A 26,017-nucleotide genomic window follows, 5' to 3' on the forward strand; every position below is an offset into this window, starting at 1 on the left:
TCAATAGATTTTCTGATGAATCTGAGGCCGTGCCACAAATGAAGGGGGCTTTGCTAAGCGAGGTTCAATTATCCATCTGAATGAAGTGCACCATGGTGAGAGCGTCGCATGCAAAAGAAGGATACATTACAGCGCCCTTTTCTATAATGGCGCACGGCGGAAACGAGTCATTTTCGGTTCACATCCTAACTCTGGTTGCAAAAAAGGCCAACGTCGTCCACATTGTGTTCGTTTCGATGTACTGCTCTCTTGTTCTACTATTTTAAGCATATTGACGCACATTCACGAGCCCCTTTTCTAGCGAACATTACCGCACGTGTATCACCATATTTTACTTAACTTCATTTCTCTGAAGCTGGACCAAGAATGTACCAACCACGTTCCTAAGAAAGGTGTAACAAACAAAGCCAAAGAATCAATGATGCAGCCAAACTTGTACATTTAATTCGTCATATAACAGCTTTTTCAGTTTCCGTTTTTTGTGGGATTTATCACATATTTCTAATGCCTTTATACTTACAGCAGATCTATGGAAGAGATGCAAAACTGCTAGACGAATCGCCTGACTTGTTCGCATATAAATGGAACATAATCCGTAGTAGGTGAATTCCCCTTCGCAAGAATTCTAGAACATTGAGAGCATAGAATCATCAACTGAATCGTAGCGACTGCAATGGAACTTTGCGAATGAGAAAGAGTGAAAATGCATTATCCCAGTGTACCAGAATACATAAAAACACGCAAACGCGCTTCTTCATTCACGCCTACGGTTGCAGACTGTACATGCAAACACAAATGTTTTCAGCTTTAACGATACACAAGCCTTTCCTTGGTGCTGCAAAATTGTGGTTGAATTCGATGCACTTGATTTAAAGTTGAGTAATAAAAAAGCGAGCAATTCAATTATAAATCAACACGTTACGAATGAAACCGAAATGACGATTTGTTTCATTTGCGAAGGGCTAACAAGGAGGGTTTGAAAAAGAGGGAATCAAAAAAACTTAATGACAATTATAGAGAGGTCATGTTATAGATAGCTCTGCGTACACTGAGATTTACGACAGCTATTTAATTTTATGGTATAACTAGCTGACCTATCCGATTTCAACCGGGACGATGTCGTTTAAAGGAAAATTTTCGAGAGCATTTTAACGAATGCTGGTATATTACAAACATTGTTGTGTATTTACGAAGTTCATTGATTTCTATCTACATTCATTCTATTTAATGCAATTTGATACTATTCTGCTACACCCATCTTTCTCTTCGCTCTAGAGTTTAGGTTATGCAATTTCAAACTTTTCTGAACTCCTTCTTTAGTAATTATGTCTATACTTGTTATTTTCCATAAGCACCCTATTGAAACACCCCTTGAAGGTTTTACGTATTGTATAACCTATTATGAGCACATCTGCTTGGAGATAGTATTTCTGCTAAGCAGGTTCAGAAAATTACCGTGTTTTTTTTACAATTTTCGAAGAAATCCTTCGTGATTTCACGAAATTTTCTCAAGCAACAGGAGAGCATAAATGTTACAGCATTTTTGCCGAGCAAACCATGAAAACTACCCCGTTCAATCGAAGCAAAACGTCCTTAATTCCATGAAATTTTAATTTTTCCTTCGCTCCTTAATTATTCGGAGCTTACTTCCAGGCTCAATTTTTTTCATTTATCCTAAAAAAATGCGACTCAAGCCACCCAGCATAACAATAACCCTTCCAAAAATCCATCTCCTCCAACTCCTTCAACTGCACCCGGTCTCCCCGTTTGTCCTCTACTTTTTATCCACTGACAAACGAAATGATGTTTTCAACAGTATCAAAACAGAAAGATCACGCCACGCAGTTGCTAAGCGGAAAATTGGAAGCGTCGGATAACATAAGAACATGAGTCAAGGTCGCTCCAGCTCTACCCGGTCGTAAGTGATCTCGTTTGTCACTCAAGGGATACATCGAATGATGGGCGAAATCTCTTCTCGCTTGTACAAAGTTTTAGTAAATTTTGTTTTATACATATTTGATATGCATTATTTCATCAACCCTTATTCATTAACCCTTTTGAAATAAAAAACAATAGATACAAATGCAGCGATGATTCAATCAAGTTGCTCGCCCAGGACGAGAGAAAGTACGTTTCATTTGTTCTTTTTCTAACGTTCGATTTTTTATTATTTACGATTGTAATTCAAATACATTTTAACGGCAGTAACAAATGTGCCTGTGCAGTAGATAGTCAACGTGCTCTTGAATATTTCGCAAATACTGTAAAAAGCCTTCTCCGCAAAGGAAGTGATTTTGCTGGATTTTGACTACGATAGTAACAGGAGAACTTGCTACAAGGAGGCTGCACGCGTTCGATCCTACCGAAGATAGGGTTGTCCCGTTCCTACATCGATCGGATGGTTCTCAGTCATATACTGTTTAACCGATCGGTCTTAATACTTCCCCTCTATATTCGGAAACTTAATTTGGGTGAAAAGGAAGCCTCGTTTTGTCATGCGACCCTGTTACAAATCTCAACAATTATAGCAGGTTCTGTCACGGTTTTACGCAAGCTCTTAAATGTTTTTTTTTTAAATTCTCTTAAAAAACTAAATTGCATGCGAGATTGCATACAAATACGGGCTGGCCTGGCATTATTACCAGCAATCGTTGAATGATGAATGGAAACAGTCTTGTTATCGATGAAATCAAAGTTAGATATATATTCTGCCTGCAAAACGCCTCCGGAAATGGTCACTTAAACAACATCGACCCGAATGAAATTGGGTAAATCACCTAGTTAATAATAAACAATCAAGTTTTCATACCAGGATTTTATTTCCTCACATCACATTTTACATGATTTATTGGATTAAAATTGTTTTATGTTTGATGCTTCACAGTACTTAATGTACTCTTCGTTAGTCACATTCAAAAGAGAGAGTATAGGTCTACCCACGAGCGACGGCAAAGACGGTGCAATATACATGCGATCGCTTATGCTATCATTTTTGTTCGATCGTTTATATACGGGTGTATATGTGTGCCTTTATTTGTATAAATCACACAAAATGCTACATTTAACTACCAATTACTAGACTTAGGATTAGCGTTCGCGGAACGAGAAATTCTACTTACACCTATCATTTTTTAACTTTAGCATGTGTTCCAACATCGAATTCGGTTGTCTACTTAGCGACAGTATCGACACAATGACATCATATGAATAGGTGATGTAGATACAAATATTTCGAACGAATTACATTTTATCCTAAGCGCAACACCGCAAAATGGCCACATGTGGATTGCTCGACGAATGGAGAACTCCGATTGCGAGAATATGGCGATTTTGATCACACGGAAGTAACTCTTTCAAACGCCACTGGGCTGCTTGGTTCAATTTGTTTAAGGTGGCTTCTCTTTCTAACTTTCATTGTGCGTCCTTAAGCCATTTCGACATGAGAGGTCCAAGGAGTATGAGTACAGTGTAGAGTTTACAAGGAGTGCATAGGGGTTTCAACGGCAATTAAATATCATTTTACTATCCTGTTCATAGGTTGTGAATTCAGAGTACACAGAGTACACACGCATCGCAGCTAAAGTTCAACATTCAATTGTGTATGTTATTTCTTATTTTTGGTTTTCAGACCGTTCTGTCATCCCTGGAATCCTTGATACACATTTCTTATTATCTATGCAAAAAAAAATCATGACAACGTAACAACGTAAATTTGAATCTCTTAACCCTAAACAAAATTGTTCATCCAATTGGCTACAACGTAAACGTTTCTCCTGGAAGTTTTACTTTCTTTACATGATTTAGTTACTCTAACAAACAAGAAGCGCTCTCAAATAGGTGTTTTCACACGAAAACTAGACTAGTAGGACATCAATGGCGACAATTATTAGCTGTATGATCGCTAGTAGATATGCTTTTCTCTGTGTTGATTGCCCACTATTCCCTTGAAAGTATTATAGACGAAATAGATTCCACTTACGCATAATATAGTGTTTTATATTGGAAAACATGTAAATTCGATTTCACTTTATGTCTAAAGAAAAAATCTATGTTAAAATATGAAATGGCATCGAAGCAAAATTCTTTTGGCATGGCTTTCGTGCACCAATTGTGCGTACAATCATTGGTATTCTTAGTTTGCAGTTTGTGCGTTGTGACGCATTTTCTGACTCGATAAAGCTGGCTTAAACATTTAACAAAATTTTCATTTTTAGAAATCTTTAGTTTTGATAACTAGGTTTAGCAATGGCAAGAACAACAACAATAAAAATACTACAAAATATTTCACCATCACCAATAGCAACCACAACAAAGAACAAATCGGGTTCAACCTCCGATATTGATCAAAAAAGAGTACCATTACTATCACCGAAACGTAGAAATTAGAAAAATACCAAGCAATAAGAGCATTCGCGCGTGTTATACCAGTGCAAAGAGATTGAAAAAGAACTCAATAAATGGATTTCAATTTCCGTCGTGAAAAAAATGAATGAACCAAAGTTATTAGTTCGTTAATTCTTCCAGTAGTTCCTCAGTGCTTCGATTAGCTCCACGAAACTCTTCCATATAGTTGCGCGGTACCGTCCACTCTAGCAGCTCCTGTACATTCAGTTTCAACCGTTCCAGAGGGTCATATGACTTGTCGTCAACCACCTTACGGCCGGCACATTTGAGCGAATCGATTAGTACATTGTCAATTAATCGCTTGTCGAAGCCCAGTTCTTTGAGTCGATCTTCACTAGATATTTTCTTCAGCAGGATTGCGACCAAAAAACGCATACGAGAAATTGTCATCGGTGGATCGATACCATTGCTTTCCGCTGGGCGATACTGCAAACCAGAAGACAAGAAGTACAAAGAATTCAAACTAAAAGGATTTGCGGGCATACGATTTAACTTTTTCTCACCATTGGATCCATTAAATTGTCGAGATTTTTCACCGCCGCCGGATCTTTATAGCACGCCGTGACGTGTAGCTGAAAATCCATCTTGGTTTTGAAAAACTCTTTGCACTTCTGGCACAGGTATGACTTGTCCTGTTGATGGATAGAGAGCATGTGCTTCTTCAGGTGGGGTAATTGTGAAAAACTCGATGAACAAAGAGGACATTCAAACGGTTTTTCACCAGTATGTTTACGGATGTGTAGCTTCAGCACACTTGAGTGAGCGAAAGCCTGCCAGCAGACCTGAAAGATCATTCAAATCGAGAAGAGTATGCTCATTAGAACAATCATAACGTTATGTCCACATTGCTTACACTTTACCTGGCAACGATAAGGACGCTCTCCGCTATGAATCCGTTGGTGAACGATCAGTTGCGAACGCTGCGAGAAAACCGCTCCACAAACTGCACAACCGTGTGGGCGCACCTTAAGATGAGTGCGCATGTGCTGCGGCAAATGTCCTTTGAACATCTTATTACATATTTGGCAGTGGAATGCCTTCATATTGGCATGGTAGCAAAGTAGATGTTTTTTCAACGCATCTGGTCTATAGAATCCACGTCCACAGATATGGCACGTATAGTCACGGATGTCCATGTGGCTTTTCAAATGCATTTTTAAATTTGCTGCACACGAGAAAGCTGCCGTACACTGATCGCATTTGTGTTTCTTGACACCATTGTGGGTTGCAAGATGCTGCGTGAGCTATAAGTATAATTTTAATAGAAAAATATAACATATTATAAATATCAAACATCATTATTCCTTGGTTTAAAAAACAACACTTCTAAAGAAACCGAACAGAATTATGAAATTTAAGCCGTAATTCTTTATGTGCGCATTATATTTAAACGTAAATTTATAAAGAGAGAGTTACATATTTCGTTCAATTCGTTTTTTTTTACGGTGGTCCAATCGCTTAATTTTGTCTCACGATGATAAAATCGTTAGTGTCAAATGTTTTCAGTTATCTTAAGAATGTACTTTTAAAAGAGTTTATGATAAATTTATTTTGCTCATAAACCAGACAACTTACCTGTCCACCTCGTGCAAACTTCTTTGGGCAGAGTGAGCAACTGTACGGCTTCTCTCCTGTGTGGATGCGCATGTGCAATCGCAACCGCTCCTTGATCGGAAACGACTTTCCACACAGGTCGCAAGTATACTGTTCATCAGTGCCATGCTGTGAGGCAATGTGGTTCTTTAAGCATCCAGCCTGTCGGAAGCGATTTTTGCAATGTGGACATGGATACGGCCGTTCGTCATTGTGTATTCGCAAGTGCTTACGTAAATCATTTGTACCCATAAAGTCTTTCTGGCAAACTTCGCATCTATACAGCTTCCGTTCTCGACGTTTACGTCCCCGCTTTGAGGTTAAAGAGTCACCATTACTGGAAGAAGTGGAAGTCACATCGGAGCCACTGCCTGACTCTGCCGCACCGCGACGCCGGTCTGTATCATTATGAACTCCATTCATCAACTTGTTCACCGTCGATTTATCATCCTCATCTTCTCCATCAGCTGATGTATCTTCGTAGGGAATTGATTTTTCCACAATGTACGATGGTAACTCGCCCAACGACAACTCGGCGGAAGACGACCCTTCGTCGTAGCCGCTGATCACTTTCGTGGTACTAACGATTGCGCCCTTGGAGTGGTTGTTGTTGCTTTCTTCCAAGGACGCAATCTTAGGAGAATGTTTACCCACACATCGGGAAATGCGGGTTTGACGTGTCGATTTCTTCATGGTGAAGTGCAAATGACCCAACACAAAAAACTTCCACTTTTAACACCAGCGTTAAGAGTACGCAATCGAACTTGTAGTAGACTACCAAGCTAACAGAATACCGCACACTAAGTTACTGTTCTATCCCTTTTCCCGGGAAGAACTGAATCGAGAACTTATCAAGCTGCTCTCGTTACCGACCAAATTGCCGTCGAACTATCCATTCGTTAGTACTTGAAGTGATCTGTTAAGGCAGCACAGATAATGGGTTCACAGCGTGATCTGGTTAGTATAGGGAGAGTATCAAGCATCCTTATCATGAATGTATCACCAGCACCATTAGCAAAGTTATTTTTGAAAAAATTATATTAAAACCACCACCAAAGAGATAAAAATGATCACTGCCGCATCACTAAAATGTTGTCACATTGGTCCCAAGCACCACGCATTAGCTAAAGAAGTTGGAAAAGATTGAACTAACACGTATTTCACGTCAGCTACAACATAGTTTAGGTTATTGAGGACAAATCTACATTTCAAATTCACAGAATAGTTTTCAATTAAAATTATCGAAAGATGCCACTCACGCCTCCATAAACCTGTTATTATTTCCCTAATCATGTAGAATGGTTTAAATCACCAAACATTCCCTGTTTTCCAGTCTTTCAATGCTTGTCTGTTTCAGGATCATATGATAACTCATGGCGACCGTAAACCCGCTTGTCTAATCGTACTTCATCTAGGGCCTTGTAACCTCTGTTGTTGCCCGAATGTACATATGCTTGTAACGCAGCTCCTATTCCGCGGTCAGTATCCGACGAATAATTCTGCTGTTATCTTCCTTTGCGAGCTGTGAAAAGCGGCGATTATAATATTATATTAATCCCATATAGACAATAGCAAGGTACATCTAGAAATAAGTACGGAAGACAAATTCTGTGGGAAGAAAAAAAACGGAAACAGACAAACCGGAAGCACACAAGATAATAGTTTTGTATATATTTACCTTTCTGAAGTGTGAGCACCATTCGAATGATTACAGCAGGATATTTTTTCTCTTGATGCAGTACATCATGGACCAACATTATTTTATCAACATACGGAAACGAAAGAACAACCCCGTGGAGGTAGCGAGAGATAAGTTTTATAAATAAATTCTATTACACGGTTGAAGGCATGGACGAAAAGAATTTTCAAAAATGAATTCTCACGTCGCGCATGGAATCGTTTGAGCAGGGTGTCTTGCAAATGACAATTAGACCCAGATAGTCACTGAAACGCGGCCACATTCTATGAATTGGTCTGCTTCAATATGCACTAATCTCAAAACAAACAAAGATGGCGCTACGCCGGGTTCATGCTTTATAAACCACGCGGCAGAGGAGATTTCAACAGTGACCACCCCCTATTTCGTTGTTTAAATCCTGCGCACTAAAGCTCAGTTCTCCAACGTTTAAATGCATTCGTACTGCCTACAGCACAGCCAAATGCTAGTTGGTTAATCGGGCCGTCACTTTATGCTGTGAATGAGTGCGGTTCATTGCACACGAAAAAAACATCATCTCCGCCTTAAGTTGGAAACCTAATATAGCCGACCTATTCGGTAAAAGGAAATAATCCAAAGAATTCCAAATCAAACTTTCAAAAACATAGGCACAAAAGATATATAATGTTTAGTACATGACTTCGAAGAACTTACTTTTGGAAAAAAAAGACATCTGCATAGATTAAATGATTTTTCCTCACCCAATTACACAATTTTTCAAACCCACATTTGGCTAAACAACAAATATGAATATAACCATTTATCAAATCTCATGATAATGTTCAATCACGGTACTATTAGAAATTTTCTTGTATCCTCGCTTCTTTTATCAATTACAAAAATTGTGCAATAAGAGCGCCTCACATACGCGGCACACATGGTGACGACAGAACGTTAACAGAACAAATCCTGAGTATGATTATATCGTCTTTTCCATATTGTTTTATGTTCCATTAATTAAATAAGATAATTCCATAACTTATTTTGCACTAATCTTTCACCGTCAGCTGGTTTTTAAATTTGTGCACATGCACACATCTGTGGCACAGATTTCCGCTCTTTGCCGTCTATCACTTTTTTACCCAATTCCTTGCAAGCATTCTTTCTCTGTTTCTCTATTCATTCTGTCTTTTGTATCTTTTTTTCTCTTTCTCTTTCTCTCTTTCTTCATCTAGCCATCTCTTACACTATCTTCATTTATCCTATATTTATCCTTTATTGTTAAATCCTGTCTGAAGGAGTGTTTTATCTATTTGCCTGGCAGGATGACAACAATTGACGGAAAACTGGTTTAAAACTAATGGTTGTACAGTACTGTACACGGCGCTCGTGTCGTTTATCCTGCAAATGTAAACTAAACTACAAAAACAGTGTGTTTCTTTACTTTCTCTAAGATATCCAACATCGTTTATTCCATTCCACAAGTAAATGGCAGTTGTAATGTTTAGTTTCCATTGCGCATTCGACTGATGTCAGCAAAAGGGAAATCATCATCCCGAAACGCGATCGTCGCTAGATTGAGCTGAAAACGCAATTTTTAATGTAGTTGGAGGTTGAGGTAATACAGACACGTAGTTACGGTTTCGTTCACCGATCTTTTGGAGCTGAGGGACCCTAACCATACATGATGGCAAAAAACACCCCACCAATCCAAGTGGTAGTTCTCGTGCATGACAAAGATATTCTTAGCTACAGCGTATGCGATGCGTTGATTTAAGCAAGATCCAATAACGATGGAATATACACACCAACAATAATGTGGTTGAATAGAGCGCCCATCATGGGAGGAGTTCGTTGCTATCAATGTCAGCTTCGTTCCCTCGACGAAGAGGAAACATCCATATGCAATGCTTCATTGATTCAAAACAAAAACCATTCCCGCGACCTAGCTTCACCCTTCGCTCGGCTTTCTTTTCGGCATCTTCGCAAATTTATAATCATACAACAGCTTGCAGATAAAATCAAAACACTTTTTGTTTGTGAGAAATACAAAGTTTTCAAGTAACCACAAAAATATCGGTTAGACATACTCATTATGTTTAAGAAAGTCTAAATATGTTTTTTAAGTTTGTGGTGAGACTATCCGCCGATATAAAAAATAGCGTCAGTTGCAACTCAACATTAGCCATGGCTTGCGTTGCAAGCAAGAGTAAAACAGTCCAAAAATAAACCAACTCTTCGTTGGAAAGATGGTCGCGATGCTTCGTTGAAGTCTATCGTTGTCGTCTAACGTGGCGTTGAGCATCGCCGAAAAACAAACACGACCAACAGCAGCGTGAGTGTTGGTTTGTGTAAATAGTCTTATCAAAAGGGGTCATTTTACCTCCACCTCATGCCCTTTGTACGGCCTATTCGGTAGTATGGCAAGTAACCATACAGTTCGAAAGAAATTTAAATGCATCACTCACCAACGAACCTTCGTTACTCGATTCGTTTTTCATGCAAGCCAGGCTACACCATTCGCATCGGTAGGTATGTGTTGGCGATACCATTTCTAGTTTTTTTTTTTTGATAAACACTGGCAACAGTCGATATCCCGCTCAAATGTCGATGGTGTTGGCGATAACGTTGGATACATTTTTTTATTGAGGTAAAATATTCACATGGCGCGTGTTTACTTCACTTTGGCAAAACTAATTGTGTACAACACCAAGCAATACCGAAGAAGCATTCGAATGATGGATTTGTGATAACCAACTCCTAAACACGTGCAGAAAAAATAGCAAACACACTGCCGCGATGCACTTACCTATTGAAATGTTCGCATAAATGCGTCTTTTGTGGAGCATGTATACTTAAACTACTCCTCGATGAGTAAAGGCATCTCTTAACGTTAGAAAGCGAAATGTATGTTTCCTTCACTATGCATTGCTTACCAAAACTGAACCGACCGTGCCCGACGAGCTCAAACGAATGACTTTCCGGCAGTCAGCAGAGTTCTACAGTGTAAAGACGGCACACTCTGCGACCACCAGCGCATATGAGTCAGAAAGAGAATCTTGTACCGGTGGGTCGAGGACCACGCTACTGATGGATCGCGGAGAAAGAGCCACGAGTGAGCGAACAACAATCCAAAGATGTGAGAGTTTTAGCCAGCAGTCGTACGAAATGCCTCGATTTTAAAAATTGAATTGTTGGAACACTGTCGCTGTAATGTTTTTCAGCTTCAATCCATCTGATCCACGGATTCAATCCATGTCCATGTGAGCAAGCTTGCTTTTTTTATTCTATTCTATTTACTATTCTTATTATTATTATTTTTACTGTTCTAATGGTATGCTCTGACATAGTAGTTACCTAACTCACTTCTACGGTAGTCAAAGTAGACATATACGAGGATGAGTAAAAGTACTCTCTCGACCGGGTTGGTAGTCTGCTTACGAGTAATAGATACAGTTCCTAGCACTATGAAAAACGTCGGTCTAATCACTTATTCGTTTGTTGCGTACCCTTTCAAGTATCTTTTTGCTCTCCTCAGTCCCTCACGATAAGCTCCTTCTTTGCTCTACCGCGCTATCACCGGAGATGATAGCATACTGGCCCCATAACAAATACCCGTGGCATTTACACATAAGGCAAAATGTCAAACAGAGAAAACCTTTTGGCCATCCCGAGGTAGCTCTTATCGAATGATGGAACAAATTGGCCTTTTGACCCCAGAACATCTTGGCTACCAACATCTGAAACTGTCTAGAATGTCTCAGACATAAGAGGGGCTCCTCGCACCGATAAGTTGTAAGAAAACACGGTCGTATAAACACCTTGTTATATGTAGTGCGCCACGAAAAAGACCATATTTTCTCATAGTAAAGGGTGCCTGCACCTTTTTTCAAATATGTGCACGCTGAAGCTAGCCATATGGATGATGGCATGGTTAATTAATTGGAAACGAAAGATAAATTAATAAAATTGTTCCACACTGACAGTGCATATCAGATACCCGTTCAACAACACGAGATTCGGGACTTCAACCGATCAGAAGACCGTGTTCTATGAACACATATAACACTTAGTGCAACGATGATCTTTTCACCGCCCATTGCTTTTCCTATGTCAAACCAATCGTACTTTTAACAAAAGGAAAACCAATTTTTTTTATTGTCGATCACGTTTAAAAGACGGTTGTGAATATACAAAAATGCTCTGAAATAGAAAAAACAGCAGTATAAAGGCAGAAAGAAGAGGTGATGGGCAATAATTTTATAAACTGAGTTTGTTCAAGAGGAGTAGACGACACAGCCATCATCCGTAATAAGTAAATGGTAATAATGACTAACAGCCTTCCTAATCTAATGGACATTTTAATCAATCCCATATTATCATTTCTAACCGAGTCAGCCCGGGATAAGGCTCACAGCGGCTGTTGGGAGGAAATGCCTTTCAGTTCAGAAACAATTATACAAATCTTAAAACGGCCTGGCCATCCCTAAATAAATAATAATACTTATTACCATTTAAGTAAAATGAGATTTGGGTATACTTTTGGAATTTCAATATATTTAGTATCTTAGAAACAATTACCTATGGTTTAGGACAAATCTCAATGCTGTGTCTTTAGGGAATTCTACAATCATATATAATACAAAATTAATTTTTCGTTACTTCGCTTCTTTGTCTCTGAATATGATATGGATAAAAAATTTAAAACTTCATATTTCGCTCTTTTCAAGAGAGCACACTAATTTAGCCCGCTCTCTGGGCGTCCCGGCTTTATATAAAGTTAGAGTGAAGAGCATATAAAACCGTGCATGTATCAATGGCGTGGCAGCCATATTTTGGTTCAACTCTAGGCTTAGTTCTAGAATATTCATTAGTCTCTATCTTCGATCGAGGACCGTTTGCTGTCTTACAACGAATCACATATGCATAAGGATACCACCACGCATTGAAGTCTTTTTCTAAGATGCTAGATGCTCGTCATTTCATTGTACTGATAAGAAAGAGTCAACCCCAGTGGAGCCGAGAAACATGCGCGATAGGTAGAGCACAGAGATAAAGAACACAAAACAGCCCAACTTTGATAGCGATAATTTGTTCAAGGTTTTCTACCAGAATTGCTGTGATGTTTTGTTTTTTTCTTCTTACTGTCACACTATGTAAATTATGATCTCGTAGCAGCTTCCTTTGGACACTGTAAAAGTATTGGCTTTCTATGCGCGCTTACGCAATGATCTATTTTAAGAAATATTGCTGTTAAAGAGACTCATTTAAGCCAATGCAAAAGGTATTTACACTTTAGAATGTTAATTCAACTCCATCACTCATTTCAGCAATTTCATGATTGGTCAATGCTTTTCGATTTTATAAAGGATCAACAAAGCCATAACATCCTTTTCCAGACTGTGTAACGCATGATTGACTTGGGATCTTTTCTTTTGCTCCATGTTTCATGGCAATGATATTGTCTGGTTATCCCACATTCCGATAAGCTGTAGACGGTCAAAATTTATGCATACATACCTTGAAGTTATTCTCGTACAACTTACCTCACGATTCAGCCATAAACGAAAGTTTCTTTCTTTTGCAAAAACGAATCACTACACAAAATTTGCGTGCGTTTGTAACCAGAAGTTTTGGCTAACATCTGCAAACAAAATTGATAGGTACTTACGAATTCGTGCTTAACCTTAAACCATTATTCTTCCATTCACGAACGATTCATTATTATACGACACATTTGTATTACCATAGTAAATATTTGTTTTCGCTAATTTGGAATTTTGTGTAACATTTGCAATCTTTTCTAATGTTTCTTTCGCATTTCGCCTCTGAAACATATCTGTCTGACAGTTCACATACCCTGTCACAGGATTGTTTTGTTTGTGCATTGCGCAAGCGCAGCAGTGCTGCCATACTGTAAAAACTGTACCATAAATTTCTTGCGCTATAAATATACGTTGTTGAAAACGTTTTCAAATACAAATTTTTAACAATTTACAATTACACTGTTCAATATTTTTACAACTGTATTGGCACTGAGAAAAATGCGTTCATGGTCCTGTGGAAACAATGAAGATTATTAAACAGCAAAGATGCGTATAAAATCCACGTGCAGGGTTGCATTGTCATTCCACGTGCTATACCAACTATCTCGAGCGGTCCAGAACGTGTACATTGCTTTCACGCCTAAATCTTTCCATGGTTTCGTACTAAATTGATGAAAATCGTAATGCCCTCCGACAGCAACACCTAAACCTATATAGAAATCTCTATCGAACGGAGCCATCCGAGTCCCACTCAATTTCCATAAATTTGCAATATGAGGCTTTGAAGCTTGTATGCCATGATACAAGCCATCCTCTGGGTTAATCATGCAATACACTTCTCCGTCTACATCCATCCACACGCCATCGGGAGTCCACTTTATTCCGAATTCGTGAAAGTCAGCATTCCATTGAATGTTTCTCTTTAACGTGCACATATTGGAACAGCGTAAAGGATCGCTATCGCTTACTATAAGACCTCCTGAAAGCTGGTTCGTAAAACGTAGTGGCCCACCAGGAACATAAGCGATCCGCATCAGTCCAGATGCATAGCCATCTCTTCCATAAAAATGCGTTGCCGGTATTAAGTAAAGTTCTGCGATCGAATATTGTATCGTTAGAAACTCCTCTAACAAGAAATATATAAAGAATCAATACTTACGTGGAAATATCCAGTTACCTTGGGGTAGTTTTGCCCGAACCACCACTCTTCCATAAGTAAATCGAAAACTGTTAACTGTGGTAATTTGTGCTGTGAGCACTGGAGGTATCATGTCAAAATCAATCTTCGTATCACGAATGCAATCTCGTGAACTGCGATCTCCTGTACATTCGTCGGCAAATCGAAACTGCTTGCTAGTTGATCCTGGACCAAATTTCTCTTCGAACAAGGTAGGACGTATGGTTAGCTGGCCGTTTAGTTGATTTAAGTTATCTTTGAAATCAGCATACACCACAAACTCATTATCAGGATCAGAAGCGAAGCGATTTTCGATGCGCCATTTTCGCTCATCTATTGCAACCCCGTCAAAATGATCTTCAAATAATAACTGACCTACACAAACTCTTTTTCCATTTTCAAGTAGCGTATGTGCTACTTGGCAGTTAACTTTCAAATGATCCTCGTTTTCGGTTTGAGTAGCCGCAGAGCGTACGTCTTTGGTGCGACGTTCGATTGGTAGTGTTCTAGTGCGAGAGTCCGTCGCCTCAAATGATGCAGAACGCTGCGTGATGAAGGTAGTAGATGCTGGCGTAGACGTTGATGCAGGCCGAAGTGTTTGTATGGTGTATGAACCGGAATTGGTCCGATAAGTTTGGCCGTTCCGTATAATCACAGTACGGTAAAAGATTGTATCACCAGCCATTATTTTAGCATCGCGATCGATGAATAAGTATCGGCCATTCTTAACTTTTGTGATCGTTTGAGCCCATCGTCCTACGTCATAATTTTGTAAAAATTGTTCATTAAGCTTTCCATGAAAAGTAAACGAGCTTATGCCAGGATCAGCGTTAATCCACACGATTAATCCTTGTGGATTGAACACCTCAAATTGTGGCTTTGGAGGTAGATAACGACCGCTCCGCCGCGGATCACCATAACTACAAGACACAAGTACTAAAGCACAAATCACCAGATAAAACGTTTTCATCTTCATGCTCGCCAACGTTAAAATATACTGATCTCATGTGGCGTGCCATGTCTAGCATCTTGTTCCTTTTAGTCAATGGGATTCCCATGAACTCGATATCCCTCGAGTGATGTCGGTGGGAAAGAGGTATTGTTAGATGGAATAGGCGAGTAATCTCGATCGAAGATATGAATATAGCTTGACGCCGCAGTCTACGCGCTACTACGTCATCAAGAGGTTGCAAAAGTTCAAGAGCAAATATTTTTATTAAAGCGAATAATGTTTTACTTCGAGAAGAAATACATTGTTTACTTTTATTTAGATTCCATTGGTTTCTCATTTAGTTTCTCCCACCTCTGCATCATGAGCATCTGCCGCCGGGTCGTCTGATGCAGTATGCTTTAGGGAGGGCATAAGCGATGTTGCTTCCGGTTCACGTTCAAACAATACGATGAGTTCCGTGTGTGGTGTGTGTGGGAACAAATCGACGGCTATAGCTTTCTTTACAGTAAAAGGTTCTCCACGCAGTTGCTTTGAACAATCTCGCATGAGATCTACCCAATTTTTGATAGCGCTCTGCGGTGAACATGAAACGTATACTAGCCTATTCAACCCTCGTGCATTCCGGAGTTGGGTGATTGAGCGCATATCTAAATTTAAAAAATGCGATTACTATAATAACTATAATAAGAAAAAAATACTTACGAAGGCCAGCTCGCGGTGGGTCAACTATCGCTGTAAGTGATTCAGAGAACTCCGGCATAATGTTTGCTGTTTTAATCAAAGACAATATTAAGTCATCAGCATTTCCAGCAAAGAATTTACAATTTTCCACACCATTCCGAATAGCATTATACTTCGCATCTTCAATAGCTTGTTCGACTATATCCACTCCTAGCACTTGTTTGCAATGCGGGGCAAAGCATAAACCAATTGTCCCAGTTCCACAACAAATATCGAGTATGGTTGTGTTCTTGTCCGGATGAGCAATATCAATGGCACACTGGTATAGCACTTCAGCCGCAGGTGTGTTAATTTGGAAAAAAGCTTGCGGGCTGATGCGAAATGTCAAACCCAAAATTGTATCTTCTATATGTGTATCGCCGTACAAATGTTCGATCGGATTGTTATACTGTCCTTGTTGACGTTTTTGAATTACTTCGAAGTATATTGAACTAATACCAGCCTTCTTACCGTCCACAGATGTCAGGCAGTCAATTATTGATTGTTTCACTAGTTTCTGCTCTTCGTCTGATAATGACTGCAAATGAATGCCTACAACTACCATCACTTGACCCGATGCATGCGATATTCTCACGGTCAACTGTCGAAAGTGCCCTTTGTACGTCTCGGCGCTGTAAACCTCTAATGGTGAGTCTTGGACAAACCGTTCAAATAACATCACGGTATGCTTCATTCTATCCGGGATATGCTTTAGGTGAGCTACAGATTCAACTTCTAAAAAGCCGTTAGAATAACTTCCTACACGGAAGCCAACACGTTTGATACCTTGTGAATCTTTCCCGATAGAAAACTCACATTTATTACGATAGCCGTCCTGCAGCGGAGACGAACGAATCGGTTCAAAAGCGCAGGGAAGGCCTCTATGCAGTTTTCGTTGATTTTCTACGAAAGATCGCAACGATGGAATGTTGGACCAGAGCTCCTTGCCAAACTTCAGAAGCACGTTCTCCATTTCTGATTGCTTCTGTTGAAGCTGATCTTCGTATGGAAGGAAAGCAAGAGCCGTAGCTGAAGATTCCACGGAACGACGTTTCACGTTCATAGTATCCCCCCCTTCAGAAGCTTCCTTGCGCCTACGAACCAATGGATCAACTGCAGGTTTTGCTTCGAAAGCAGAAAGTTTTTTTCCTTTCCATTTGAAGCCGTCAAGAGCCGCTATTGCCGCTTCACGATCCTCTTGATTGCGAAAGCATATAAAGATAAATGGGCTACCAGGTTTCATAATCTTAATCTTATTCGTAGATAGCTTCATCTTCACGTTTAGTAGTTTCTTTAATTCCTGAAAATCAAAATAAATATAGTGCGTCATAAGAAAAAAGTTAATAACTGCATCTGCTTGTATATATGTAATACAGTCATTATGTTGTATGACAACTTACACTAATGCCATAGTATTTAGGAAGTCCACGAACTTCGATTTTGTACAGTTCCGAAGTAAACCCGGTGGAATCTAAATATGCGTATTCTTCTCGCTGTAAACTTTCACTGCTTATATTATTTGATCCTTCTTCGCTGGCGGGCGGTTCTTTCGCATTCAGATTTTCGTGATGGTCAGCAGTAAAAGCATCCATATCTACCTTAGGCTTCGTTCTTGTAATTAGTTTGATGCACAAAATTTACTCCTCGTGAAAATCTAACGCACGTGTATCGTAAACAAACAAATGTCTCAGCATCTCTTTTTCTTTTTACAGAATAATTATAAGGGAAACAAGAAAACCTATCCACACACATGACATTTGCCTGAGAAGAGTGTTAAGTATTTAATCGTTGATAAATTTTTCAATTTTCAAGGTTAAAATTTCAAATGTTATAATTTATTCAATATTACGAATCGAAAGAAACAGACATACGATTTTTATTAAAACGACGCGCAAAGTCACACTATCAAAACGATCACATTAATTGGGTTTATATAATCTAATGAAATATATCTAGCGAAATCCAAATCTAATTTAATTATTTAGAAAAAAAGCGGAAGTCATATATTGCAATGTTACTAAGTATCAAATGCACTCATCTTATGTATTTAATTTCTCGATCGTCACCCTTTGAATTATTGTCACATTTGACATTAATGTCATTCCAACTTCATTAATTGATTTGTATGTGTGTCGTTTTCCGCTGTTCTATAGCTTGCCGCCACGTCAGTGAAAAGAAACGAGTGATTTTTTCGTTTTTCTAAAATGTAAGTACAACCGGAATGTGAATCAGGAAAACTCCTTAACGCTAGAACGCGTATCTTAAACGATATCTTTTCTTAGTGCTCGACGTGCTGTACCATCCGATCTACTCGATCCCCCCGCGTCACGTCCCGTCCACGCTCACATTCCTGTCATTGCATTCACGCATCACGCATAGCGGGTTTGCTTAAAGTCCTTCTCTATTCCTCTGATTTTCTCATTGTTCATCGTCTCGTTCGGGTGTTCAGTTCTATCATTGGCCGAGCCCAAGTTTTCTCAGTAGTGCGTCTCGTTGTTAACCCACCACCTGTGTGAGGGGTTCAATCATAAGCGAGGCTAACGATACTATTTCTCTTGTCTCCTTTTATTACAACCCACCCGCGTTCATTTACCACGCATCCAACGCTTCAGTTGTACAAAGTCTAGTGAGCACAACCGAAGAGGAAGATGAGGCTACTATCGGCATTTGCCCTGGTGCTAGCCACTGCCACCGTGGCGATTGCGGAGGAAGAGGTCAAAACCGAAGATGGAGTTCTGGTTTTAACTAAGGATAACTTCGATTCGGTCGTCGCCAAGAACGAGTTTGTGCTGGTCGAATTTTGTAAGTAATGAGTTACCTGTAATTAAGTTTTCGGATTATCATGGAAATTAGAAATTTTCATACTAAAGCATTTTAGTAAGAAATTAGGCTATGTGTTAATACGTTGATGGTCGTAGCATAATTATGCATTACAGCAGTGACAATTCTACCATCATACCATACAACAATTTATTGTTGTTCACTGAGTAAAACACATGTCGAAATATAAAGTTGGATCAAATCATCAACCATCTGCAAAGGTACCACTTTTGTATTACGTTGTATATAATGACAAGATTACCTGTAATTGCTGTGGGTTATGTTAACTACGTCTTCTTGGCCTTTCTTGCATAAAAAATATAGAAAAGGCAGCGTCTTTTCACTGTCCTTGAAACCGGTAAGCGCGGCTTCGCTTTTGAAATCGTTGTATACGTGGAAGTTTTTGCGTGACCAGCGTACCGTCATAGAGTTCACGACTTTTCGCCCACCCCCCCACCCCTTAACGACCAGTGTACTCTTCATAAGCTCGCTTAACCTATGAAATACCAACCGGCACATACAGAAATCAATATATTACTTTTTGTGTTAAGGTGTCTTCTAATTTGCGAAATCTGAATAGTGACAAGATTGTTCCTGACTTGGCATACATTTGTTCTCATTCGCCGATTGGCTATTTCTTTCAGGAGCTCCGTGATTTTGTTCGTTTTGTGAAAAGTTTTTGAAAAGTAAATTCAAATTAAATACTAATAATATAATAAAAAACATGTTACCAAACCAGATCCACGTAATATAAGTTTGGTTTTTAGATTTTTATTTTCACGTATCTTAAGAATAATGATACGAACTGATGATTTGCTTGTATCTATTGTTGGTGCATTAGCTGCAGCTTACGCTGTAACACACATCTTTATCAGTAGTTGTTCGGTTACTTGGCTTGCTACCTAAATTCTTTATGCCACGTCGTCCTGATACTGTATTTTTTCTTTATCGGATTTTTAACACATGTCTAAAGAGATTCAATTTGCTTTATAGAATACTGCAAACATCGTGCAAGACCGACAGATTTTGAAGGTAGCAAACATAGAACGCAGAGCAAATTGAAGAAAACGTTACAGATTTTCCCATGTTTACACAGCTGACTTTTTAGATTTGAATATCTGGTTTTTGTCTCGATTAAATACCTCTTAATGCAAATGTTTGTATTTGTTCTATTTGTATGTTTTTCTTGTATGTTTATGGATCGAGAAAAGAGAGAAGTAGATCGGCAAAACAAAGACGCGTGTGCAAGAGTAAAACATTTACTTTGTGTGCTGAAGTTCCCAGTTATAAGGTATAATAGGTAAAAGCGATCATATTAGAATTATGGTACTGGTATTTCTTGGTTCTTATCGCTCGCGTTTAACGTCAGTGTAAAGTAATTACTATGCTATGTAGGTACTGGTTCCGCTATCAGTTACAAGCATCGAATGTTCACGATAACACCATGCGTATAATTCTGCCAAACAAATTGATGAAATTCTTAAAAATCAATGACAAACTTCCATGTTTAACAACCATCAGCAATCTGAACTTCGTAACACAAATAATACTTTTCAAGATAATTTTCTTAATTCATATATAGAAATGTTACTATTGTCCGAATAATCTTTGTAAGGTGATGTTATCGGGTTTGTTTCATAATCATTAGAAAAATTAAACTAGTAATAATAGGACAAATAACGTCCATTTGCTATAAACGATAAAGCTCCTACTCTATTGAAAAATTTAAAACAAAACTCCGGACCAATTGAACCGGTTTTTATGACGTGTCGGCTAGCCGGTTGTACCAAAACCAACACACTGACGTATATGTTGCGACTGTTTGGTTTACGTTGAGCATAGCGTGCGCATCTACTATCGCGATGCGCTAACCAAGTTACTGGTTATGTAGTTGTATGTGTCGGAAGATGCACATGCTATTGACATGATTTGCTGCTCAGTAAGGAAATCGGGTTACTTCCACAGTCGTGTATGCTAGCGGTCACTAACCCCTCTCCCTGCTGGTGGACAGGTTCTACCTTTGATTCGTTTTACTCGCGCACACATGTAGGAAATTTTTCTATCTATCAAAACTACTGTTGACGCTGCTGCCTATTATACAAAACATGAAAAGTATTTTCAATTTGGGTTTGAAAATTTTGATTGTCATGCAATGAAATAATAAGGATAAATAAAATGTAATTTTATACGAATATGCCCAGAATAATGCAAAGAAAAGGAGGAAATGTCCTTAACAATTATGCAAGCCATCTAACAAAATAAAGAAAATGATATATTAGTTCACATAGAAAATTTAATTTCATAGACTCATAGACGCCAAAGATACCCGGGATAAAGCAAAGGAGAGGAGGAAATGTTCTTCGTAATTATGGATTACGAAATAAAAAAATGATAAATTCGTTTACATAGAAAATTTAATTTCATAGACTGGTAGACACCGAAGGCCAACAGCCGCTGACACGATTTAAATTTGAGCTCTTTAGATACGATTAGGTTACGTAGTTTATATAAAATACATTCATTCTTATTTATTATGTGTGTTTCCAGATGCGCCGTGGTGCGGCCACTGCAAAGCTCTAGCTCCCGAGTACGCGAAGGCCGCCAAGGTACTAGCGGACAAAGAATCCAACATCAAATTAGCTAAGGTTGATGCTACCGTTGAGCCGGAGCTAGCAGAGAAGTATGGCATCCGTGGATATCCGACGCTTAAATTCTTCCGCGGTGGATCGCATGTCGACTATACTGGTGGACGTGAACAGGACACAATTGTATCTTGGTTGGAGAAAAAGACAGGACCGGCTGCAAAGGAACTGGACACCGTAGAAGCAACGGAAGAGTTTTTGAAAGAGAACAATGTGGCCGTCGTTGGTTTCTTTAAGGATCGTGATTCGAAAGAAGCAAAGGCATTCTTGTCCACGGCAGTTGCTGTTGATGACTATCCATTTGGCGTGACGAGTAGCGAGGAGGTTTACGCCAAATATGAGGCAAAATGCGGTTCTGTTGTATTGTTCAAGAACTTCGATGAGGGTAAAGCCGTTTTTGAAGGCGAAGCCACTGAAGAAGCTCTCAAAAAGTTCGTAGCCGCTCAGGCCTTGCCCTTGATCGTAGATTTCAGTCACGAGACGGCACAAAAGATCTTTGGTGGAGAAATTAAAAGCCACTTGCTGTTCTTTATTTCCAAAGAGGCCGGCCATTTAAAGGAGTTTGTTGAGCCAGCCAAAGAAGTGGCAAAGAAATTCCGTGAACAAATCCTGTTTGTTACGATTGACGCCGACCAAGAGGATCACACTCGTATTCTGGAATTTTTCGGTATGAAGAAGGATGAGGTGCCGTCGTTGCGCATAATCCGTCTAGAAGAGGATATGGCTAAATACAAACCCGAAACCAAGGATTTGTCTGCGGAAAAAATTGGCGAATTTGTGCAATCGTTCCTCGACGGTAAAGTGAAGCAACATTTGCTTTCGCAGGACCTTCCCGAAGACTGGGACAAAGAACCGGTTAAGGTACTCGTGGCTACTAAATTCGACGAAGTTGCCTTTGACAGCACTAAGGATGTACTGGTGGAATTCTATGCACCTTGGTGCGGTCACTGCAAGCAGCTGGTTCCGATCTATGATAAACTCGGCGAAAAGTACAAAGACAGTGATAGTGTTCTGATCGCCAAAATTGACGCTACTGCCAACGAGCTCGAACACACGAAGATATCTTCTTTCCCTACAATCTATCTGTACCGAAAGGGCGATAATGAAAAGGTAGAATTCAAAGGGGAACGTACTCTTGAAGGTTTCGTGAAGTTCCTGGAGGGCGAAAAGGATGAGGTTTGTATTTATTATTGTTATTGATTCAAGCTTTTGTACTAATAAACTTTTTTTATGGGTTTTGTAGCAAATGGAGGGAGAGGAAGCCGATAAGGAAGACAAACCAACCAAGGATGAATTGTAAGCATCCAGAATATGAGGATTCCAAATCGCACACCATGTGTCTGTCCTCGAGTGTTAGTCAACAAAGCAGAAAAAAGAACGAGAAATATTCTAAGTCCAAAATCATCATTGGTTCTACAACCCGTTTTATCCGGAAATTGAGTTTTAACAATTTCGGTCTTAGGTTCTAATTACTAACACGACGAACCTTCTCTAAAAGCCAGTAACAAATCCATATAATTCCCTTTCAAAAGAAGATAACGCGTGTGCATAATATTAATGTAAAACTTCGCAAAGAGACTGTAATATACTATATTTTACGATGGGGTTCTGTAAGATGTTATATGATGCGATATAGATGAATTTCCCAAACACCAGCAGTGTAAAACACGTGTTTTACATCTCCACAATCATTTTTGTGCGTGCATTTACTGGGACCGCCAATGTTTCGGGATCATGTTAACAACAGCGGTACGCATTTCCCAAATTCTGGAAAATGGAATGTATTTTCTTAGTTTTTCCCTCTTCCTAAACAATAATATATGAATTCTACGACAGCATGGGCTCCATGGAAGAAATAGTAGAAGGAATGTGCATGAAACATCTCATACGGCGCGATACAACTTACCCAAACATGCGAAGGCTTATGTGTAGTAGGTACATAGGACCAGGTTATCGCAAGGAAAATTGCGCAGATCACAAGAAAAACGTAAAGGGGCAGCGTGAATTGTAGAAACATACAAATGTTTGCATTTGATAAGTTGATCTAGGCAAAACTGTGAAGAATGTTATATTAACATTAGGAGCGTAATAGCTAACTCCATCATTTTGTGTGGTGGCAGTAACAGTAACGATAAACTTCCTGCACTAACAAAAAGATCCACAAAATCCACATACACCATAGTCACACAAGCGGCGATAGAACACTCAAGGCATTAAAATAAATTGAAAATCTTGATAAACGGATTTAAATTATTTCTTTTACATTGCTTTTCTAAGTTTTTTAGTTCATAAGAAGAGAAAAAGAACAGGGTGTTCGATATTTAATGTCTAAATCGTACGTACATAATGTGTTCTTTTAACAGATCATTTTCCAAGTTCATGTTAAATTAACGTTCTGTTATATTCATTTCGCAATTGAAATAAATTCTTAAATGTTGAATATCCACAGGGAGGCGCGCCGTGTTCAACAATGTTGAATTCAATGACATATGTTGAAAAACTACTATTTTTATTTTCTGTAATGTATACTGTTTGATCATGAAGAAATGAAACATTTTTATAATAAACTTTATGTATTTGTATGAACTACAATTTTTTTAAATTTGAATTTTTTTAAAAGCGATTTTATTTTTATGATATCAGAAAACACATGATAATATTTGCAAATTGGCTATATTGAATTACAATGCGTTTCGTAATATATAAATTTGCAACAGTATTTACATTGGTAGATTTATGATTGAAAAATACGCAACGTATTATAGCTGACGTTTCTGTAATCATATGTCAATTGTCACAGGCAAAAGTGTCATGTGGCCCGATTGTTTTGAAGAGAATATCTATTTGTGATTGAGATTGTGCTGCGTTGTTGAAAATTAATTAATGTATGTTAAGAAACTATATATTCAAAACCAACATGAAACATGATGCGGTTATTAGCTGAGGCTGATTGATACAAGTGGGTAAGTAGTTGTTGATATTAGTGTCGACGCATTGATTATGATCTGTTTTTCGTCTCTTGGTTGATCAAATTACTTGCATTAGCAAGTTTGCTTAAATCAGTTTTATTAGCATTCTAGAAATTTATCAAACCTATTGATCAAGTATAAATTTCAAAAAAATATCAAATCGTACAAGATTAACATAAACTAATCACCTTTAGATCGTTTGCTGATTTGTACAATGTGCGAAAGCAATGGAATACAGATCAATAGTTTGATTGTAGGTTGACTGAAGGACCATAAGCCTAGGACTAATGATTCTATTATTTTTATTAATTTAGTTATTCGTTTTTGCAATGTATTCCGTTGCGAACTCCTTTACTACATGATTGCAAGGGAACGAAATTCATTGCATAGTTGGTGTATGAAAAAAGTTGATTTGATTTTTTCCATAATTCAACGAAATTCGTTCGTTTATCTAGTGTGTAAAAAGAATAAATATTAGTTATATTTTTTTGCCTTTTAGCTCCGTTATTTATCAAAATAATGCAGCTATGTAGAATGCATTTATAAGTCAACTTAAATTTACAAAAATCTTTCTATTGGTAATTGTATCAACGACCGTTGTAAATAATAATGCAACATCAAATGTCTGATACAAATTCTGTCGTAATATCAATAAACTGCATTACCATTAAAAAGATATTCGGTCCTCTAGAAGGAGCAGTTTTTTAACTATTAGGATTCTCCAGGAAATAGTAAAACAAAAGGCTGGTTGAAGTGCTTTCTTTAAGGTATTCTTATGATTCTTGCAACACGTGATTCAGTGAGTAGGTACTTCGTAAAGGAGTCAAGGGATTTTTTGTTTACTTAAATAATAATTCCTGCTATAAATTAGCTATCACTCTTTTCGTTTTTGTACATATCTTATCTAGGTGTGGATTTGAGTATCGTTTGTCCATTTGTGATTAAAAATAGTTTTTTTCTATATATTTTTTGTAGATGTAATGACTGCAAACAGTAATATACAATGGCACCTAAACCGTAATTTGAACGTCATACTAAAGTTAATCGCTTAGTATAGTCAGGTGCGCTGTGTGGGGCTCAGAGGACCAATATGTTGAATGCGATACGCTTACTGATTGGTGTTTTTCTTTTCAAATTATCTACAATTAACGTATTCAGAGAACGAGAGCTGATTCCAGTTTAGCATGAACTTTTTGGATAATAATGGGAACGGTTTTGGTGAGCAAGCAGTACAATCGGATTACGTCACGAAACCTTCGCAAGGCTGCCATCAACTGGCCACATCGGTTTCACCAACATTTATTATTTCAACCGCTCCAACTACACTTGCATCATCGAATTGTGGCTCGTTTTCTATGTCCGTACCTTCCGTGATAACTACTTTTCGGTGTTCCGTCTCCGACAAGCCAAATCAACCCCGATTCTTAGAACCGCAAGCAGAGGAACGGGGCGTACAAAACGCATTAACAAGTTTTAATTCACCATCTGAACCATACACCACTATAATTTCGGTGGAAGAAAACCAATTAAACTTCAA

The 26,017-nt window shown here is 38.6% G+C and overlaps 3 protein-coding genes across 4 annotated transcripts in view; 2 read left to right on the forward strand and 1 right to left on the reverse strand.

Annotated features, from left to right (window-relative positions):
- The window catches only part of LOC128731581 (protein pangolin, isoforms A/H/I/S-like), a 49,525-nt gene that overhangs the window by 21,099 nt on the left and 2,409 nt on the right, over positions 1 to 26,017 (forward strand). The window lies entirely within an intron of this gene.
- Positions 15,663 to 17,641, reverse strand: LOC128720933 (tRNA (uracil-5-)-methyltransferase homolog A). The gene is made up of 3 exons (XM_053814634.1): positions 17,450 to 17,641; positions 16,032 to 17,349; positions 15,663 to 15,976 (listed from the first exon to the last, which is right to left on the reverse strand). The coding sequence occupies exons 1-3, from the start codon at positions 17,639 to 17,641 to the stop codon at positions 15,663 to 15,665; spliced, it is 1,824 nt and encodes a 607-aa protein (XP_053670609.1).
- LOC128731582 (protein disulfide-isomerase) lies at positions 18,200 to 23,966 on the forward strand. 2 transcript variants are annotated; one of them, XM_053824713.1, is made up of 4 exons: positions 18,200 to 18,255; positions 18,662 to 18,851; positions 21,417 to 22,687; positions 22,755 to 23,966. In XM_053824713.1, the coding sequence occupies exons 2-4, from the start codon at positions 18,698 to 18,700 to the stop codon at positions 22,809 to 22,811; spliced, it is 1,482 nt and encodes a 493-aa protein (XP_053680688.1). In that variant the 5' UTR covers positions 18,200 to 18,255; positions 18,662 to 18,697; the 3' UTR covers positions 22,812 to 23,966. The 2 variants fall into 2 exon arrangements, with proteins under 2 accessions (XP_053680688.1, XP_053680687.1); XM_053824712.1 differs by lacking the exon at positions 18,200 to 18,255 and adding an exon at positions 18,416 to 18,532.

This window comes from Anopheles nili, chromosome 2, assembly GCF_943737925.1.
Source record: "Anopheles nili chromosome 2, idAnoNiliSN_F5_01, whole genome shotgun sequence".
Lineage (NCBI taxonomy): Eukaryota > Metazoa > Arthropoda > Insecta > Diptera > Culicidae > Anopheles > Anopheles nili.

What these genes read in the sequence shown, in the direction of transcription:
- LOC128720933 (XM_053814634.1), bottom strand. Translation starts at nt 17,641, where the DNA reads ATGGATGCTTTTACTGCTGACCATCACGAAAATCTGAATGCGAAAGAA. An exon ending in CTAAATACTATGGCATTAGT is followed by an intron (nt 17,350 to 17,449) that starts GTAAGTTGTCAT and finishes TTTGATTTTCAG; the next exon opens with GAATTAAAGAAACTACTAAA. An exon ending in CCCACCGCGAGCTGGCCTTC is followed by an intron (nt 15,977 to 16,031) that starts GTAAGTATTTTT and finishes TTTTAAATTTAG; the next exon opens with ATATGCGCTCAATCACCCAA.
- LOC128731582 (XM_053824713.1), top strand. Translation starts at nt 18,698, where the DNA reads ATGAGGCTACTATCGGCATTTGCCCTGGTGCTAGCCACTGCCACCGTG. An exon ending in GTTTGTGCTGGTCGAATTTT is followed by an intron (nt 18,852 to 21,416) that starts GTAAGTAATGAG and finishes GTGTGTTTCCAG; the next exon opens with ATGCGCCGTGGTGCGGCCAC. An exon ending in TGGAGGGCGAAAAGGATGAG is followed by an intron (nt 22,688 to 22,754) that starts GTTTGTATTTAT and finishes TGGGTTTTGTAG; the next exon opens with CAAATGGAGGGAGAGGAAGC.